We start from the raw sequence: 16610 nt of genomic DNA, 5'->3' as shown, positions 1-16610 counted from the left end.
GTAGCAATCGGTTTCCTCAAACGGTTTAAGTTGCCTCAACTTATTGAGTTTTACAGTACTCAGATGGTTTGAGTCCTTTTCATTTATTGAGTTTTACTGTGCTCAAATTGCTTTATTTACTCAAATGAATTAAGTTCACAGTACTCATTAGGATTCGTTTTTTTTAACCCAAATGGTTTGTTCCAATCGGTTTCCTCAAATGGTTTGAGTTACCTTAACTTTTTAACACACTTCAATAAAAATAAAAATTCCACGCAAATGTCAATCTTGCCATGAAACAAAGTTTTCAGCAAAGTAGCAAAACCCTTTCTAGGATTTTGTGTAATTTTTATTTTACAGGACTGTAAAAATACTCAAAAATGTCTCAAATAATTATATTTGATTTACCAAAATCACACAAGAATCAATTTCACGTCACATCTATAACGGAGAGATGTCACATCCATAACGAAACTGCAAAAATGTAAATGCAAAAATGTTATATAAAATTAAATCAATCATGTCTGTTCTATAGTCAGCCAACTCTTATCCTTTTGATTAGCATTGTTTCTATTGGATAAGGAGTTTAATTTACAGAATGTAAACTAGCATACTTTTTTGGTCACATCCATACCACATGATAGTTTTCCTAATTTAAAATATATAAAATGTTTACAGATTGATATTTTTCTGGTCCCATAGCTCTTAAGTGCGTTTCCAAAAACCATTGTTGATGGTTACCTGTTCCCTAATCAAACATTCATTGATGTTCATTGATTTGGCATTCCCAAATCCGTCATTCCAACGAACATTCGCAAACTGTCTCAAATTTGTATGCTTGCAACTACACCTCTAGAGCAGTAGTAAGAAGCATAGCTCCTTTTATCCTCCCAATGCCCCCTAAGGTAGGGGTCCTAAACTGCCAGCTTGTGGGCCACTTTTATAATAGACGGTTCTTCGCCATAAGCTAAAATGAAGGCAATTATAAGACAATTTTGACAAATATATTAACAAACAATCTAAAAAAATTTTTTTCAGTAATGCATTTCTACAACAATAGCTGCAATATTATTTAAGAGACCATATTATTTTGTGCTTTCTTGGTATTGGATCTTGGTATTGGACCATTAAGTAAACACTAGGCCCACACAAAATCTGCACTAGCAGAAATCTGCAGATTCACGCAGATTTTTAGCCCATCATTACGTTTATCTATTTACTTGTGTAAATAAATATAGGTAATTTGAGTTTATTTAGTTTTTAAATGAATTTCTGTAACATTATTGACTAATATGAAAGTGATTGTGTGCTTTATTTATGAAACTATTTGTAAAGTAAAATTTTTGTCTTTTAGTAAATATATGATAAAAGAGACTTGCTTTGATTACCCTTCTATTTGGATTTGAGTAATTTTCAGCGTTATGGATGTGACATTTGCACTAAAAACTCAAAACATAAATTCGCATAGAAAGATATGTGAACATTATATTGAAATATTGAATTATATTTTCCAGAACAACTGACCACAGAGTTAAGGCTCAAGAAAAACAACAATCTGTAAACATGTTTTGTACTTTAAATGAGAAAAATAAACATGTGTTATGGGTGTGAGAAAAAAGTCTTATTTTTTTTATGGAAAGGTTACCATTTGCACGGAATAACTCATTTGCATTAAAAGCATTAAATAAAAGTTAAAAAGGTATTATTTTTTATTTTAGTTATGACACTCCTAAAATCACTCCACTTAAATCCACAGATGTTTTACAAAATTCTGCACAGAAATAACAAAAAAAAAAAACCTCTGCAGATTCTGTCTGGCCCTAATAATCACATAGAAGTGACAAAGAACCACCATCTTTATTATTACCAAAGAAAAATGTCAATGTTCAAAATGTATTGTATAAGACATCAAAATCTATTCTGCAAGAGCTAATTGTGGAAGAGACATTCACTCGCTGACACTCAAGTCATGTCATTTACAACCCATGGTGCCTGAGTCATCTTTTTCTTCCTCTTCCTACACTCCTTCACACTCCTTCAATTTCTATGCAGTCAAGTAAATATCTATTAGAAAATATCTATTTATAATATAGCACATGATAGTTCAGGCATTTGACACATGACTGATTCATAATTAAGGGTGTTAATTTTGAATCAATTGATGATGGGCCTCCTCATGTTTTTAGATGTTTTATTATAATAAAAGACATCAAGTTTTTAATTTTAAACACTTCAGTGAGTAGGGAATATTTCTTAAATCTCAACTCAAGCCTCTGTTTTAGCTCCAAAATATCATTTTAGTGCTAGCAATGGAAATGATATCCAAAAACAAATGCAGTTACTTTGATAGAGATTTAAAAATTCAATTTTATTCAATCCAATTCAATAATTGCTTTAAATGTTACAAATGTGTAGCCAAAGCATTTGTAAAGTATATACACATTTATATATATATATATATATATATATATATATATATATATATATATATATATATATATATATATATATATATATATATATATATATATATATATATATATTGTTATAGATGTGACATTTGCAATAAAAACTCAAAACATAAATTCACATAGAAAGTATTTGTTTATATTAAAACATCTGTTTATATTTTCCAGAACAACTGACCACAGAGGTATCAGAAAATTATCAATCTATAAACATGTTTTGTACTTTCAATAAAGACAATAAGCATGCAGTATGGATGTGACCAAAAAAGGGTGCGAGTTTGCAGTATACAACATACTTTGTAGAAATTCTGTGAATTAAACTGCACAACCCAAAAGAAACAATGCTAATCAAAAGGATAAGTGTTGGCTCACAATAAAACAAAAATGATTGATCTTATTTTATTTCATAGTTTTACATTTACGTATGAGGACAAAGTGTCATTCATGAGGGAAAAAATTTATATACAGTTGAAGTCAGAATTATTAGCCCCCCTTTGATTTTTTTTTTTCTTTGTTAAATATTTCCCAAAATATGTTTAACAAAGCAAGGACATTACAGCAGGTCTGATAATGTTTTTTCTTCTAGTGAAAGTCTAATTTGTTTTATTTTGGCTACAATAAAGGCAGTTTTAATTTTTTATAAACCATTTTAAGGACAAAACTATTAGCCCCTTTAAGCTATATTTCTATACGATAATCTACAGAACAAACCCTCATTATACAATAACTTGCCTAATTACCCTAACCTGCCTAGTTAACCTAATTAACATAGTTAAGCCTTTAAATGTCACTTTAAGCTGTATAGAAGTGTCTTGAAAAAAATCTGGTAAAATATTATGTACTGTCATCATGGCAAAGATAAAATGAATCAGTTATTTTAAATGAGTTATTAAAACTATTATGTTTAGAAATGTGTTGAAAAAATATTTACTCCATTAAACAGAAAATGGGGAAAAAAATAAACAGAGGGGTGAATAATTCAGGGGGGCTAATAATTCTGACTTCAACTATATATATATATATATACATATATATCAGTGGTCAAACTTGTTCCTGGAGGGCCGGTGTCCTGCAGATTTTAGCTCCAACCCTAATCAAACACCTGAAAAAGGTAATCAAGGTGTTATTAGGTATACTTGAAACACCCAGGCAGGTGTGTTGAAGCAAGTTGGAGCTTAACCCTCTAGGGACACAGGCTCTCCAGAGCCGAGATTGATGACTTCTGATATATATAAACATAGTACACACAGTAAATAGTATTAGTAGTAAATAATAATAATAATAATAATAATAATAATAATAATAATAATAATAATAATAATAATAATAAAAGAAGGATTTCAGATAAAGATTTAACATATATTAACAATGTTTTGCAACAGTCCCTTTACTAGTGGCAAAACTGCAAGACAACTTTAACTGATTCAAGAATACTACTTTGTTGCTGAAACAAAGGTCATGTAATTTTTTTCTGCTGTGACAAAGTTGAGCGGCAGCATGACAACAATACTCTGTGATTATCTGTTCCTGTGCTTGTGTGAGTTTGTGTTTGTTTAGGGTAGAAAGAGGTTGCTTGATAAATAGACAAAACACTGCATTTAAATAAATCTGCATTTTGACTGGTAATAAATTTCATTTAATGACAACAAACAGCACTCATCATTTTATGCCATCTATATGATGCTGGACTTCAAAAAATAATTATAAATTGTAATGTTTTTATTAATAATATAATTAATAAATTATATTATCATAATTGTAATCATAATCATTTATTTATTATTATTATTTTTTTGCTTGTTTTGATTTGTTCTTATTGTTGCTTTTTTGTAGTAGGACAGCTTCTAATGGAGGCAAACGTACCTTTACATTTAGTCATTTAGCAGATGCTTTTGTCTAAAGCAACTTACAAATGAGTAGGTATTAAGTGATTCAAAAAGGAGTGGCACTAACAATATAGCATTCAGTCAGTTTTCAGTCAGTCAGTTTAGTCAGTCAGTCTAAAGCGCATAATGCAAAAGCATTAAGGGCGTGTCTGAATCCACTTTGGCTATTTAAAAAAAAAATACTCTATTTTGACGGTCCATGCTAAATGTACTAATGTAAGGACTAATGTAAGTCTAATGTAAGTCAGACATCAATTAGCCTATAAATAATTTATTTAGTTTGTTAAGCGCAAATATTTGTGTTGTGAATTTCTAAATTCAGTTCTAATTTCCAGCAAACGAATAAATGAACAAAAAAATGAAGTGTGGTCAAAAACCTGAGTTATATCCAAATACACATGCTGTGCCCCATATGGTCTATAACCTGCAGGTGGGCAAATCCTAGCTTGTTTTTATTAAAACAAATATAAATATGGATATAATAAATAATACTGCTAATAATAATAACATTATGCAAAAGCAAATTGTGATGAATGGACTGAAAAAGCCTCCCGAGATGAAGAAGGCATAAAAGATATGTTTTTTCATATTTATGTAGGCTAGAAAATAATATGTTTTGTAATATTTTAATTCTTTATATTTATATCCTATATATATATATCCTTATTATATCCTATATATATCCTTAATATTTTAACTTTTTCATATGTAAAGATATTTGTGTATTGCTCTATATCTTGTGTGTAGGCTGTTAAGCAGTGTGTAAGCGAGGCGCAAGTCTGCACTGGAGTTTAGACCAGGTTTGTTTTGGTCTAATGAAAAATCTATTATAGTTTCTCAACATAGCAACGTGCCTCAGAACGCCTTCCTTTTTAGACCAGAACGCCTATGGGTGCACATATGAGCGCAAATGCATTTGCTATTTAAAGAGCGTGGCGCAAAGCCTCAAAACAACTCTTGCGCCAAGCTGAAACTAGCAAACAAGTATTGTGTCAAGCCTTGCGCCATATTGCGCCGGGTGTATGATAGGGCCCAAAGGCTTGCTCTGACAGATGGTCTAACAGGGTTGTGCTTATTCTCTTTATGAGTTCTGGGTGTGTTTTGAGCATAACATGCATTAAATAATCAGAGCCTCATCTACCATACCCCTCAAGAGTCAGTTGTGTCGCACCATGGCGCATTTGCTATTTACATGACGAACTTTGTAAGTGGTAAAATGCTAAACGGTTCTCTAGCTGTAACACAGTTGAACAAACCTTCTGCATCAAGAGGATAAAGAACGAGCCTCCTCTATTTGGTCTCTTTACCTCACTTTTACTCTTTACTTTACTTATTAAAATTAAAGAAATAAAATGTTACAAAAAATATTATTTATTTTTTTATGAATTATGTACAACATAAATATAAAAAAAACCACTACCCCCATGCCTTCTTTATGTCTGGAAGGCTTTTTCAGTTAATTTTATGCACTCGCACAAATGCTCCCATATATATTTTGAGGTCGCATAGATAAAATTTCGGGCGCATATGCAACCAAAATGGTCGCAATTTCAAGCCCTGAATAAGCAATACTACTACTTCTACTAATTATAAAACACTATAATAAAAATGCAAATTGTCATGAATAAACTGAAAAAAGCCTTCCAGACATAAAGAATGCATGGGGGTAGTGTTTTTTTATATTTATGTTGTAAATAATCATTTTTGTGACATTTTATTCCTTTAATTTTTTTTCAGATGTAAAGTTATTTGTGTATTGCTGTACATCCTGTGTGTCTTGTTTGGACCTGTATAGGCGCATAACTAACGCGCTCTGAGCTGGACTTTAGACCAGCATTTTCTTGGTCAAAGGCACAGTCTATTTCAGATTTTCAAAATAACAAAGCACTAACAATGAGTCCAAAAAGAAATGCAAATGGATTTGTTTTATTTAAACAATGTGGCACAAAACGTGAAAATTAGGGTTGCGCTGGTCTGAAAATAGCAACAAATCATGCAAAATACGTCTTGCGCCTTATTGCATCAGCTGTATGATAGGGCTAAGTCTCATACCGTGAAACTATTTCAACATGTATCTAAATAAGCCAGACAAACCTCAGATTCTCAGTCCATTAGGCCACGGGACCATTGCTATTCATTTGCTGTTTACAAAAAGACTTAACTTTCCCCTTAACTGCACACCTAAACCCCATGTGCACACCAGGAAGTTTACTACTTGTGTATCTGCAGTTTTTTTTTTACTTTTTTGACATTTATGCCCAGTGTGCAAATTATACATAAACGATTGGGGGGTAAAAATCAGGCGAGGGCTTTTCTTTTTGGATTGCTTTTGAAAACACTGTTGGTTGGGTTTAGGGAAGGGGGTGGGTGGAGGTATTGTTTAGTCAGTCAGTCAGTCAGTCAGTTAATCAGTCAGTCAGTTAGTCGACTGCAGCCTCTTGTGGATTTACGCAAGAACAGCATGAGTGAATGGCATTCACGAAAGAAATTTGAGATCTCAAAAAGCGTACACAGCGGCACACAGCACAGAAATTTATCTAGGGGTACTTTTCAATGATGAACCTGAGTTGATTGAATCCTGTTTGACCTGCAATTCCTGTGTGCTCGACTAGACTGTTTTTGTGCCACCAAGACATGCTTTACTGTAACTTCAGCAGATTAAGCATGTGAACAACAGTACCAATCTAATTGATCAACCATGGTGCATCAATCCAAAAAAAACAAGCAGGTTATTATCCAGTTCCTGACGTTTTGTGTGTCATTGTGCATACTCACATTAGTGCCAATTGTTTAGTCAGCATTTTGTAAACATCAGCGATAATTGCACCGCATGATCATTACCTGGTGTGCATAAAGCCTGGTTTATACTTCTGCGTCAAGTGACCGGTGTAACCATCGGTGCATGCAACGCCCGTAGCTGTGCATTTATACTTCTGCACGCTGTCTCTGTTGGTCCGCATTACACTTCCAAAACGCTAGTTGGCAGTGAGGTGTTAATGTTCCTCTGTGTCGAGTTTCTTTGCTGCTGTTTTGCTTTTCCTGAACACTTCCTGGATGCACAAGTGGCTCAAACTCGCTCATTTTGAGGCAGGACGTGCAACAACTTTAACTATAAGGTAAACACAAAACAAAACTTTCCATCCGGAGCTCCTTCACGGGACTCCACACTTGTAAACAATCGCTCCATTGGGCTTGCGCCCAGCTTGCGCCATTCGCGCGGCTCTCAGTCCCACCCAGACTTGTCAGCGCTACCAAGCCGACCAATCACAGAGCATGCGCTACGCGTTGTTGTGATGTGTAGTTACATTTTTTGAGAGGTGCAGGTCAGTGACGCCGATGGCCACGGCGAAGGGCTATGCGTCAACGCCGTAGCATACGCGTGCTTTTGACGCAGAAGTATAAATCAGCCTTAAGTCTTTCAAAAGATCAACCAATCGGAATGAGGCATTCAACAGCCCAGCAATACAAAGCAATGGAATTAAACTGACAGTACGACTCATTTCTAAAGGATTTGTCCTCAGTTTAACTGAAACAACAGTGAGTTCAGCTCTCTCCAGCCTCACGGGTGACTGACTGTGTGTGCATTAGAGGGATGGAGTGAGCATATGACTTAGTCATTCTTTGTAGCCGCTGTGTACACAACCTCCAGCCTTCTTCCATCACCACGAAGAAGATAAAAGTGTTTACAGGAGTTACATAAAAACACTCTTTTGTGAGATAACAGAGTGTGTGCGTTTGGAGTTATTCCTGTAGGGCGGCTGAGTACAGCCTCTTTTCCACTTTTCTTCCAGCCCTAATCTTTTTATATCTCTGCCTGTCCGACTGGCAAGCGGCCACTGCGTATACAGAATTGTTATGTGCTTCGAAACTTATCCTGCTGCTCTTTCACGTTGAGCAGCCCCAGATCTGAACGATCCCTCCATGGAGGAGACGAATTTCCTGACGAGACATCCCTCCACACCAAAAGCTGTGAGAAATAATCCATTTTGTTATTGCTCTGGGACCTTCTCTGCTTCCCAGTTCAGCTTCAGCAGTTTTTGGGGGATGTGGCAGCATCAGCTCGCTTCTTCTGTTAGAAGCAGTCTTTGTATGTTTTTATTCTGCAAGGCATGTTTTCCCTTGGGGAGGCTCGAGTGTTGTACGCTCATGCTGGTGTCTGCGGTTGCAGGAAGTGACATGGCCTTATGGCAGGAGACTAGCAACGGAGTGGGGGTGCGTGGGGGAGGGGATATGGGGGAGGAGATGGAAGGGTGGACAGTAAAGGACATAAATGAAAGAGTAGCAAGGAGATGTGGTGTGAAAGGCAGACTGAAGGTTCGGGGAGAAAAAGAGTTGTACCAGAATGATGCCTTAGGCAGCCAAATCACTAAATGTCTCTGCACACAGACCATATGGTGATAAAATCTAGCCTGTCTGAGTGTGCTTTACAAATGGGTGCTGCAAAAAAGCACACAAACAAACACTGTATGACTCTGAATACCACAATAGCCTTTCATGTGCAATCACCTGCTAATGTGATAGGAGCATTTTCATGAAAAAAAAAACAAAGTAAATATTTAATTTTTGTGTAGGCAATGCAATAAAAATCCAGGGTTTTAGGTTAAACTATGGTGGCCGAGAGAACTTGACGTGCTGCAAAAAAAAAAAAAAAAAACTTTTTAAAGGGTCAGAAAACACCAAAACACATTTTTTTGAGATTTTGACAGTGATATGTCCCACGTTGCTAAAAACATTATTAGGACACATATATTTTAACAAAAAGTGAAAATTGGTAGTTTTTGAGTTATATCCAGCAAATTCTGTCTTCCGGTTTGAAAATAAATTTTGAAACAACGTCACAGCGATTAGATCCTTATGTGTATTCCAGCAGGTAGACTGGATGTCTGTACTGGCAAGAACAATGTGATGTATTTGAGCTTTCAGCATTAATTCTTGAGAAAGAGTTTTTCCAGACCGCCAATAAGCACGCTCTATTGTGAATCAGGTGCAACTTCATTAATATGCATGATAGCTTCGAAGACTGTTTTTACCTGTTACAGTGTTCAGACGGCAGAGAGACGCTATGTTGTGTTGCCAACTGAAATTCAAACAAGTGGAAGAAGAAGAATTGTTCAGAGACATGGGTCGTCAGTACGTTAATATCACTACAACATTATGGGCTGAAACATCCTCTGTAAATGCTGCTCTCCGAATGTAAACATCTTAAACAAACTATTACCATCCTGTAGGATTTTGCCGCATTTGGTGACAGGATAGTCTTTGGCCCAATCCCAATTCTACCCCTTAGCCCTTCCCCTTACCCCTACCCTTCATTTTGTGTGTTGCCGTGAAGAGGTAGGAGTGTCCCAATTCTCTTCAGCTTGAAGGTGTAGGGCTAAGAAGAAATGGGGTAGAAAACTGCAATTTTTCAGGACCACACTCAAAACCAAGGGGAAATTTTTTTTTTCCCCAAGAATACACCAGACACAAAGGCCGAATAGCTACATCCGGAAGTAAGGAGATCAACAAATAAGTATTTTTTGTCATTATTACACATTTTTACAACACACAAGCAAATGTTGTAATATATTCAATACCGTATTCGTGTTTTACCATCATGCTTTAAAAAAAAATAAATAAATTAAAACCACTAAATTTGGTATCTATAATCCCTAATAACAACTTCTGTATAGCAGTCCCACAACATTCTGGCACTTGATGACACTTGAAAACCCTGTCAGAAAAGTGTAGTGGCTGGAATTTACTTTTTTACAGTGTTTGCTATAATGTTAATGTTGTTTTGGTGTGTTTACATAAAAGAATATGGCCACTGAGTGAATGCACAGTATAGTTACGATCTTATTGCCACATTAGATCCTTATGATGACATAATATATGCCTTCAGTGATGTCTTGAAGATAAATACCAAAAAATAAAGCAACTGGAAAAACTACAGCATTCGCGATCGTCTGATCTCATATGAAGCAAGAGATCGCGATGACATGATGACGTGTGCAGGTGCTGTAGTGCTGTCCCAATTCTTAGAGGTAAATTTTGAAGCCCTTCCCCTTTACACTCGGTTTTAAGGGCCAAGGGGAAGGGAAAGAGAAAGGGTTAAGGACAAAAGTAGAATTGGGATTGGGCCTATACACAAACGGCTTTCTGACGCAACATACCGAGTGGATCCAAGTTACCGAGAAATGCGGAGGGTTTTTTTTTTCTCCCATTCACCATGCGGCATCAATCATTCTATTAAAACTAAACCCTTCCAGCAGTTTCTTACATCCAATATCTCGTTTGATATAAAATGATATAAAATGAAAGTGAAAGTGCCAAACTGCAGTTTAAGTCGACAACTTAGTAATTTGGCAAATCATTTAATTACTGATGTCCATGTAAACATAGTCACTGTCTTTCTCCTCTGTGTGTGTGTGTGTGTGTGTGTGTGTGTGTGTGTGTGTGTGTGTGTTGTTTTGCCTCTGAAAATCAGCGCCTGCCCAAACCGAAACTCCAATTTTTATGCAAAACCTTGCCTCTTTCCCTCCCCCAACACTCCCCCCTAAACAAACAAAGCTGGACTCACCCACTTTCCTGACTTTTTTCAAACTAGAGGTGTGAAAACACCCTGCTGAGAGAGGGGGGTTATGTTGCCCTTTAAATGGTGTAAATAAATGTAGTCAAGGTCATCAAGTCATATTAAGTCATGCTTTTTACTTAAGTAGATCTGTTAAGGGAATACTTTTGTCCTTGTGACTTTTTGCTATTTTTTATGTTCCCCAGATAAAAGATAGTTAGGTTTGGAACAACATGGGGTTGAGGAAGTGATATCAGAACGTCTCTACTTTGGTCAGTTTTTAAGGGTTTAATACGATGTCCAAGAGAGCTTAACGTGCTGTTTTAAGAAAACACGTGCAATTACAAAAAACACCTGCTAACTGAGAAAAGATCTTCATCAGTTTGACAGCACACATTTCTAAAACACGTGCTGCATTTTCTCACAACACAAACAGTTAATAAAACGCAGTGCAAAACACAAAAAGATTGGAACACAACGGAAATGTTTCCAGGAGACCCAAAAATGTAAAGGATACCGCTGTGCCGTGACTATTGCTCAGTGAAGTTGTATGTGATCTCTGAAAGGTGAGTTTTTTTGTTGTTTATTTTAATATCCCAATTTCTGTGTCTTCGGAATTTATTAGCCTAAATAAAAATAACCTAAATAGCCAGGTCCGCTATGTTTTAGGGTCTCCTTGAAACATTTCCGTTGCGAGAAAATGCAGTGAGTTTTCATAAAATGTTTGTAGAATTTGCTGCCGTTTTTTGTAATTGCACGTATTTTTTTAAATTGCAGAGTGTTAAGCTCTCTCTGCCACCTCATTAAACCCTTAAAAATCGGACTTAAGGAAAGACGTTCTGATATCACTTCATCCCCCTCATGTTGGTCCAAAACTCAAGTTCATCTGTGAAACATAAAAAAAAATTATCCATACAAAAAAGCCACAAGGACAACAGTATTTGCTTGACAGATCTACTTAAGCAAAAAACATGCCTTAATATGACTTGATGAACTTGACTACATTTATTTACACCATTTAAAAGGACATTTTAAAGGCCAGATCAGGTTGAAAAAACTGTTACCGCACAGAAATTGTCATTTAAAGATTTTAATTCTAGTGGCATTTCAAATGATGTCAACATGTGTAGGTGACACTGCTTGTTCCCTCTTAAAGGGATAATTCACCCAAGAATTCTGCTATCATTTACTCATCCTTCACTTGCTAAAAACCTAATTGAGTTTCTTTCTTCTGTTAAACACAAGAGTTTTTTTTTTATTGACTACTATAGTATTTTATTCCTACTATAAAAGTTGATGGATCCCAGCAACCAGCATTCTTCAAACAAAAGAAATAAACTCATAAAGGTTTAAAACTACACGAGGGAGAATACATGATCTCTTAATTGCTATAAAGTAACAATTTCTTGGCTTCCTAAACACCATGGTGAGTAAAAAATTCTTAAAAGCACAATTTTTACTAATAATCTTAAGAAGGTTTAATTGAATTGAAAGACTCCATGTGTGTTCATGTTAATGGTAATAAAGAACCTCCACTTTTAAGTTTTCCTCCTCTGAAGATGACACTTTGGAATGAACGTGCCATCTCTCCATTATTCATCGGAATGGGGGCATCTTGCAATTAATATGTGTGTGACAGAGAAAGACAGAGATGTGACGGGGGAGGGTAAAGGATGGAGGAACGGTCATGGCTGGGGGTGGAGAGAATTCTTTAACATTATTACGTTAGAAATGCCCATCCCCCTGTAGGTTACATATCATGACTAACACAGAGGGGGGAAAAATCCCTTCACCTTTGAAGGGGTCATGGGTCATGGGAAATCACATCCACCAATTAGAAGGAATGTAAGATTGCTGTATCTGCTTGACTGTAAGTGATAGGTTCAAGGGCTGTTGATGTTGAGTTATATGATAAAATCAGGTTGAGTCTTGTGCTGACTGGCTCACTGGTCACAAAATTAAAACATACTAAAATGAATAACTACCTAACCAATCTCTTTAGATGCATCCAAAAACAAACATGCTTTTTTAAAATAGAAATCAAACAATTGCTTTTCAATTGCTTAACCTCTCTTCTGAGTATTGCAGGCCAGAGAATTATAATGTTTCAGTTAAAATCCAGCTTAGGCTCAATAATGTAGCACTAGTGAGAAATATCTAGCCTAAATAAACCTGAAAGGAGCTCTGATGACCATGGTTTTTACTCTAAATTGCTTTTGTAGTTAAGCATTTTGCTGCACTAACCATACTGTAACCATGGTATTTTTGCAATAAAACCGTCAGTATAAATGATAATCAAGGTAAAAACTATGATTACAGCACTTTTACTATAATAAAACCATGGTTAATATTCATCGACACTATATAAGATATGCCCAATGTGACACCAACAGAACTGAACTGAATAGAGTTCAGCAGGTCAACTTTCCATAACTTCAGCACCATGGACAGAGGACAACCTGCTACAGATGCAGTCAAAGCTATATGGGCTAACTTAAAAGTGCTAATAATGAAAACACCAACTGAAGGTTGGACACTGAACTATTCCACACACCAATAGTGAAACCACATTCGTTTTCCTCACAGCAAAAGCAATATGTGGATAAATAAATAGAAATAAATCACAGTAAAGCTGGCAATCTTACCTACACGATAGTTAAAATTGAACCAGAGCACATCTGCAGAAGTGACGATGCTTGAACGAGACGTGCACGAGCTTTATGAAGGAGTTTTAAACGAACTGTTAGGGAATCCGTGAAGTGACTTTCGACGACTTTTTGCGTCTTATACGAGAATTAATAGGAAAACAACAAATGCCCTGTGGTAACACGTATTGTCTCACGCTAGTCGAATTCTTGATAAAAGAAAAATGTTCCACTTTTTATATCCTTTTTTGCAGAGTTACCAACATCCTGAATGACCGTTCATAAACAGTTCCTTAAAGGTGAGGGAGAAGACAAGCTCGGAGATCTCATATAGTCAATCGGAGCAGAAAAAAACTTGTTGAGGCGACCAAAAGTCCTTTTCAACACGTAGTCCTATTTAAAAAACGTCGGCGTTTAAAACAATGACCTGTCAGAAAAGGTCCACAAGATGAAGTGTCGTTTAAACGCTGTTCCTTTAAACGTCCTCAACCGCACCATGAAAACCTTCGCAGCTCCATATCACAATGCGTCTCTCAAGCTTCACATTTGCTGGAGATGTCAGTGTCTTTTTTATTCCTCCTCCTCCTCCTTGAGCCAGAAATTACTGTGGACTGTGAAAGCTCAGCTTGTTTGTTCTCAGAGCTCGCGTCGCCGATCTGCCGTATGTTTGGTGTCGCGCGCTCTTTCTTTCTCTCTTTCTTTCCCGCGAGATAATTGCTGCTGTTTGTCTCGTGCAGCTGAAGTGCGCTGTAAATTTGCTCTCGCGCGGGAGTGGGATGAGACGGTTTTACAGTTCCGGCCACTGACTGACGATATGCGGCTATCAGGAACTGTGATGTGAGTTCAACGAATTCAGAAGCGTCATAAATTCATCAGAGCTCCTGGAAGGCGTTAAGATAACGCCTCGCTGCTCAATTAAGTCGTTATATTGCTTGTTAACCTGTCTGAGGTCACGTTATAATATAGATAATGCTGTTACTTATTAAATCAACATTTTTGTTTTCTAATATGTGCTATCAAACATTGTATTGATAATAATAGCACTACTACTAATAATAGTGATTATAAGTGACACTTTCACTAATTGCTGATTGGATGGTTAAACATTCATTCATTTTCCTTTTCCTTAGTCTCTTGTTCAGAGGTCGCCACAGCGGAATGAACCACCAACTCTTTCGCAATATGTTTTACCAACACAGTCTTACGGCATTTCGTAACTTTTTGATTTACTGGCTAATTCATACAATTTAGTACGATTTGCTTATCCCCCAATGACGGTTGGGGTTAGGAGTGGGGTTAGGTACCACGTCTCCTTTTTAAAATCGTACAATTTCGTACAACTTAACTCGTAAGAATTTGTATGAATTAGCCACTAAACTAGCAAAGCTACTTACGTTTTCTGGTGAGATCAGGCTGGTTTAACGCAACGGATGCCCTTCCAGCCACAACCCAGTACTGAGAAACACCCATACACTCTCACATTCACACACTCATACACTACGGCCAATTTAGTTTATTCAATTCACCTATACTGCAAGTCTGAGGACTGTGGAGGAAACTGGAGCATCCGGAGGAAACCCACGCAAAGAACATGCAAACTCCACACAGAAATGCCAACTCAGCCAGGGCTCAAACCAGCGACCTTCTTGCTTTGAGGCGACAGTGCTAACCACTGAGCCACCATGCTGCCCCAGAAGTTTAAACAGTGAAATGTTTTCTTATCTTATATTATAAATAGGGAAAACTATATGAAGTAAGTTATTTGAAGCAATACCCTTCATGAAATGATAGTTCCTAGTCTAAATTCAGACTGGATGATGAAGAAATACATACTCAGCTAACATCAGTTTCTTGCTACTTCCTGTTTATTAGCCAGAAACATCAATAAAACATTCTTAGGTATAAGAGGAACATTCTCATAAAATTCGCCCCCTTGAAGTTAACAAATAAAAGAAAAAAGACTTGTAAGGTTAGTTTTTGATTACCAGTCAAGAACCCACAGATAACATTCATAAAATGTTCTCATTTGGTTTTGAAAAAAACAAAAAACAAAACGGGAATCAAACAAGAACCATTCGGAAAAATCCATTTTGTGTTTGCTGGGCAGTTAGCATGATAAACAATATTACTTAAAGGATATATACCTTTGATGAAAATCATCTGTTGTAAGCTGTTTGGACAGAACTGTGTGCAAGTATAGTGTGTCCGCAGTCATAGTAAATTCTGAAAACTGGACTGACACTGTTTCAATTTAATATAATCTTCTATGTTAACCTGCTTTGACAAAATCTACATTGTGCGCTATAGAAATACAGAAGAATTGAATGTTCACAACGTGACGTAGGAGTACAGTTTCCCCGCCCACCAAATTGATTGACAGCCACGTATTAACATGTCTCTGTAGTAACTTATATAATCACATCAACAAGACAGGACGTGTGCAAAGCAACCGGGATTAAAAGATCTGATCAACTCTCTGTGATCATCAATCATCATCAAATGTGATCAAGAATGAGTTTTACAAGTTTAAAATGTTTTTAAAATGTAGTTTGTAGTAAATTACAGCTATTTTAGCACAGGGTTCTTCGGGAATGACGTCCAGAATGGGATTTAAGACCAGACAAAGAGCTAACTGAAACACAGGGATATAAATACACAGGACATAACTGAACTTATACCAAACATGGAGAGAAACACAGGTGAAACTACTGAACATCAAGAAACTGTTTATAGTCAACAGCACATATAATTCTTTGCTGGAGCGATTACCGTTGAGAATTACACCCGCACAGTCTTTCTCTTGCATAAAAAACGTTGACATAAGTCGCAGAACAAAGGGATCACATTATAAAAAACAAACACGTAAGGAACATGGAAACATGGGGAAAAAGTCATGAAAAACACAAGAACCTTAAATGTGTGCAACAATACGCTGGTTTGAGCCTCAATTGGCATTTCTGTGTGGAGTTTGCATGTTCTCCCCGTATTCACGTGGGTTTCTTCCTGGTGCTCCAGTGTCCCCCACAGTCCAAAGACATGTGGTATAGGTGAATTGGGTAAGCTAAATTGTCCGTAGTGT

General features: G+C 36.4%; 2 protein-coding genes across 2 annotated transcripts in view; one reads left to right on the top strand and one right to left on the bottom strand.

Annotated features, from left to right (window-relative positions):
* The window catches only part of fam163ba (family with sequence similarity 163 member B, genome duplicate a), a 69302-nt gene extending 54949 nt beyond the window's left edge, over positions 1 to 14353 (bottom strand). Inside the window, 1 exon segment of the mRNA NM_001447123.1 lies at positions 13532 to 14353. The gene's annotated coding sequence lies outside the window, so the exon portion shown is untranslated.
* dbh (dopamine beta-hydroxylase (dopamine beta-monooxygenase)) overlaps positions 8061 to 16610 on the top strand; it is an 80337-nt gene continuing 71787 nt past the window's right edge. Inside the window, exon 1 of the mRNA XM_087268838.1 lies at positions 8061 to 8302. Within this exon, the coding sequence (XP_087124964.1) occupies positions 8255 to 8302 (48 nt within the window). The 5' untranslated portion in view covers positions 8061 to 8254. The remainder of the gene's footprint in view (positions 8303 to 16610) is intronic.

The sequence above is a fragment of the Danio rerio genome, chromosome 10, assembly GCF_052040795.2.
Source record: "Danio rerio strain M-AB ecotype USA chromosome 10, GRCz13ab, whole genome shotgun sequence".
Lineage (NCBI taxonomy): Eukaryota > Metazoa > Chordata > Actinopteri > Cypriniformes > Danionidae > Danio > Danio rerio.
The sequence above is the reverse complement of the archived record's forward strand: the minus strand, read 5'-3'. Positions and strand labels throughout refer to the sequence as shown.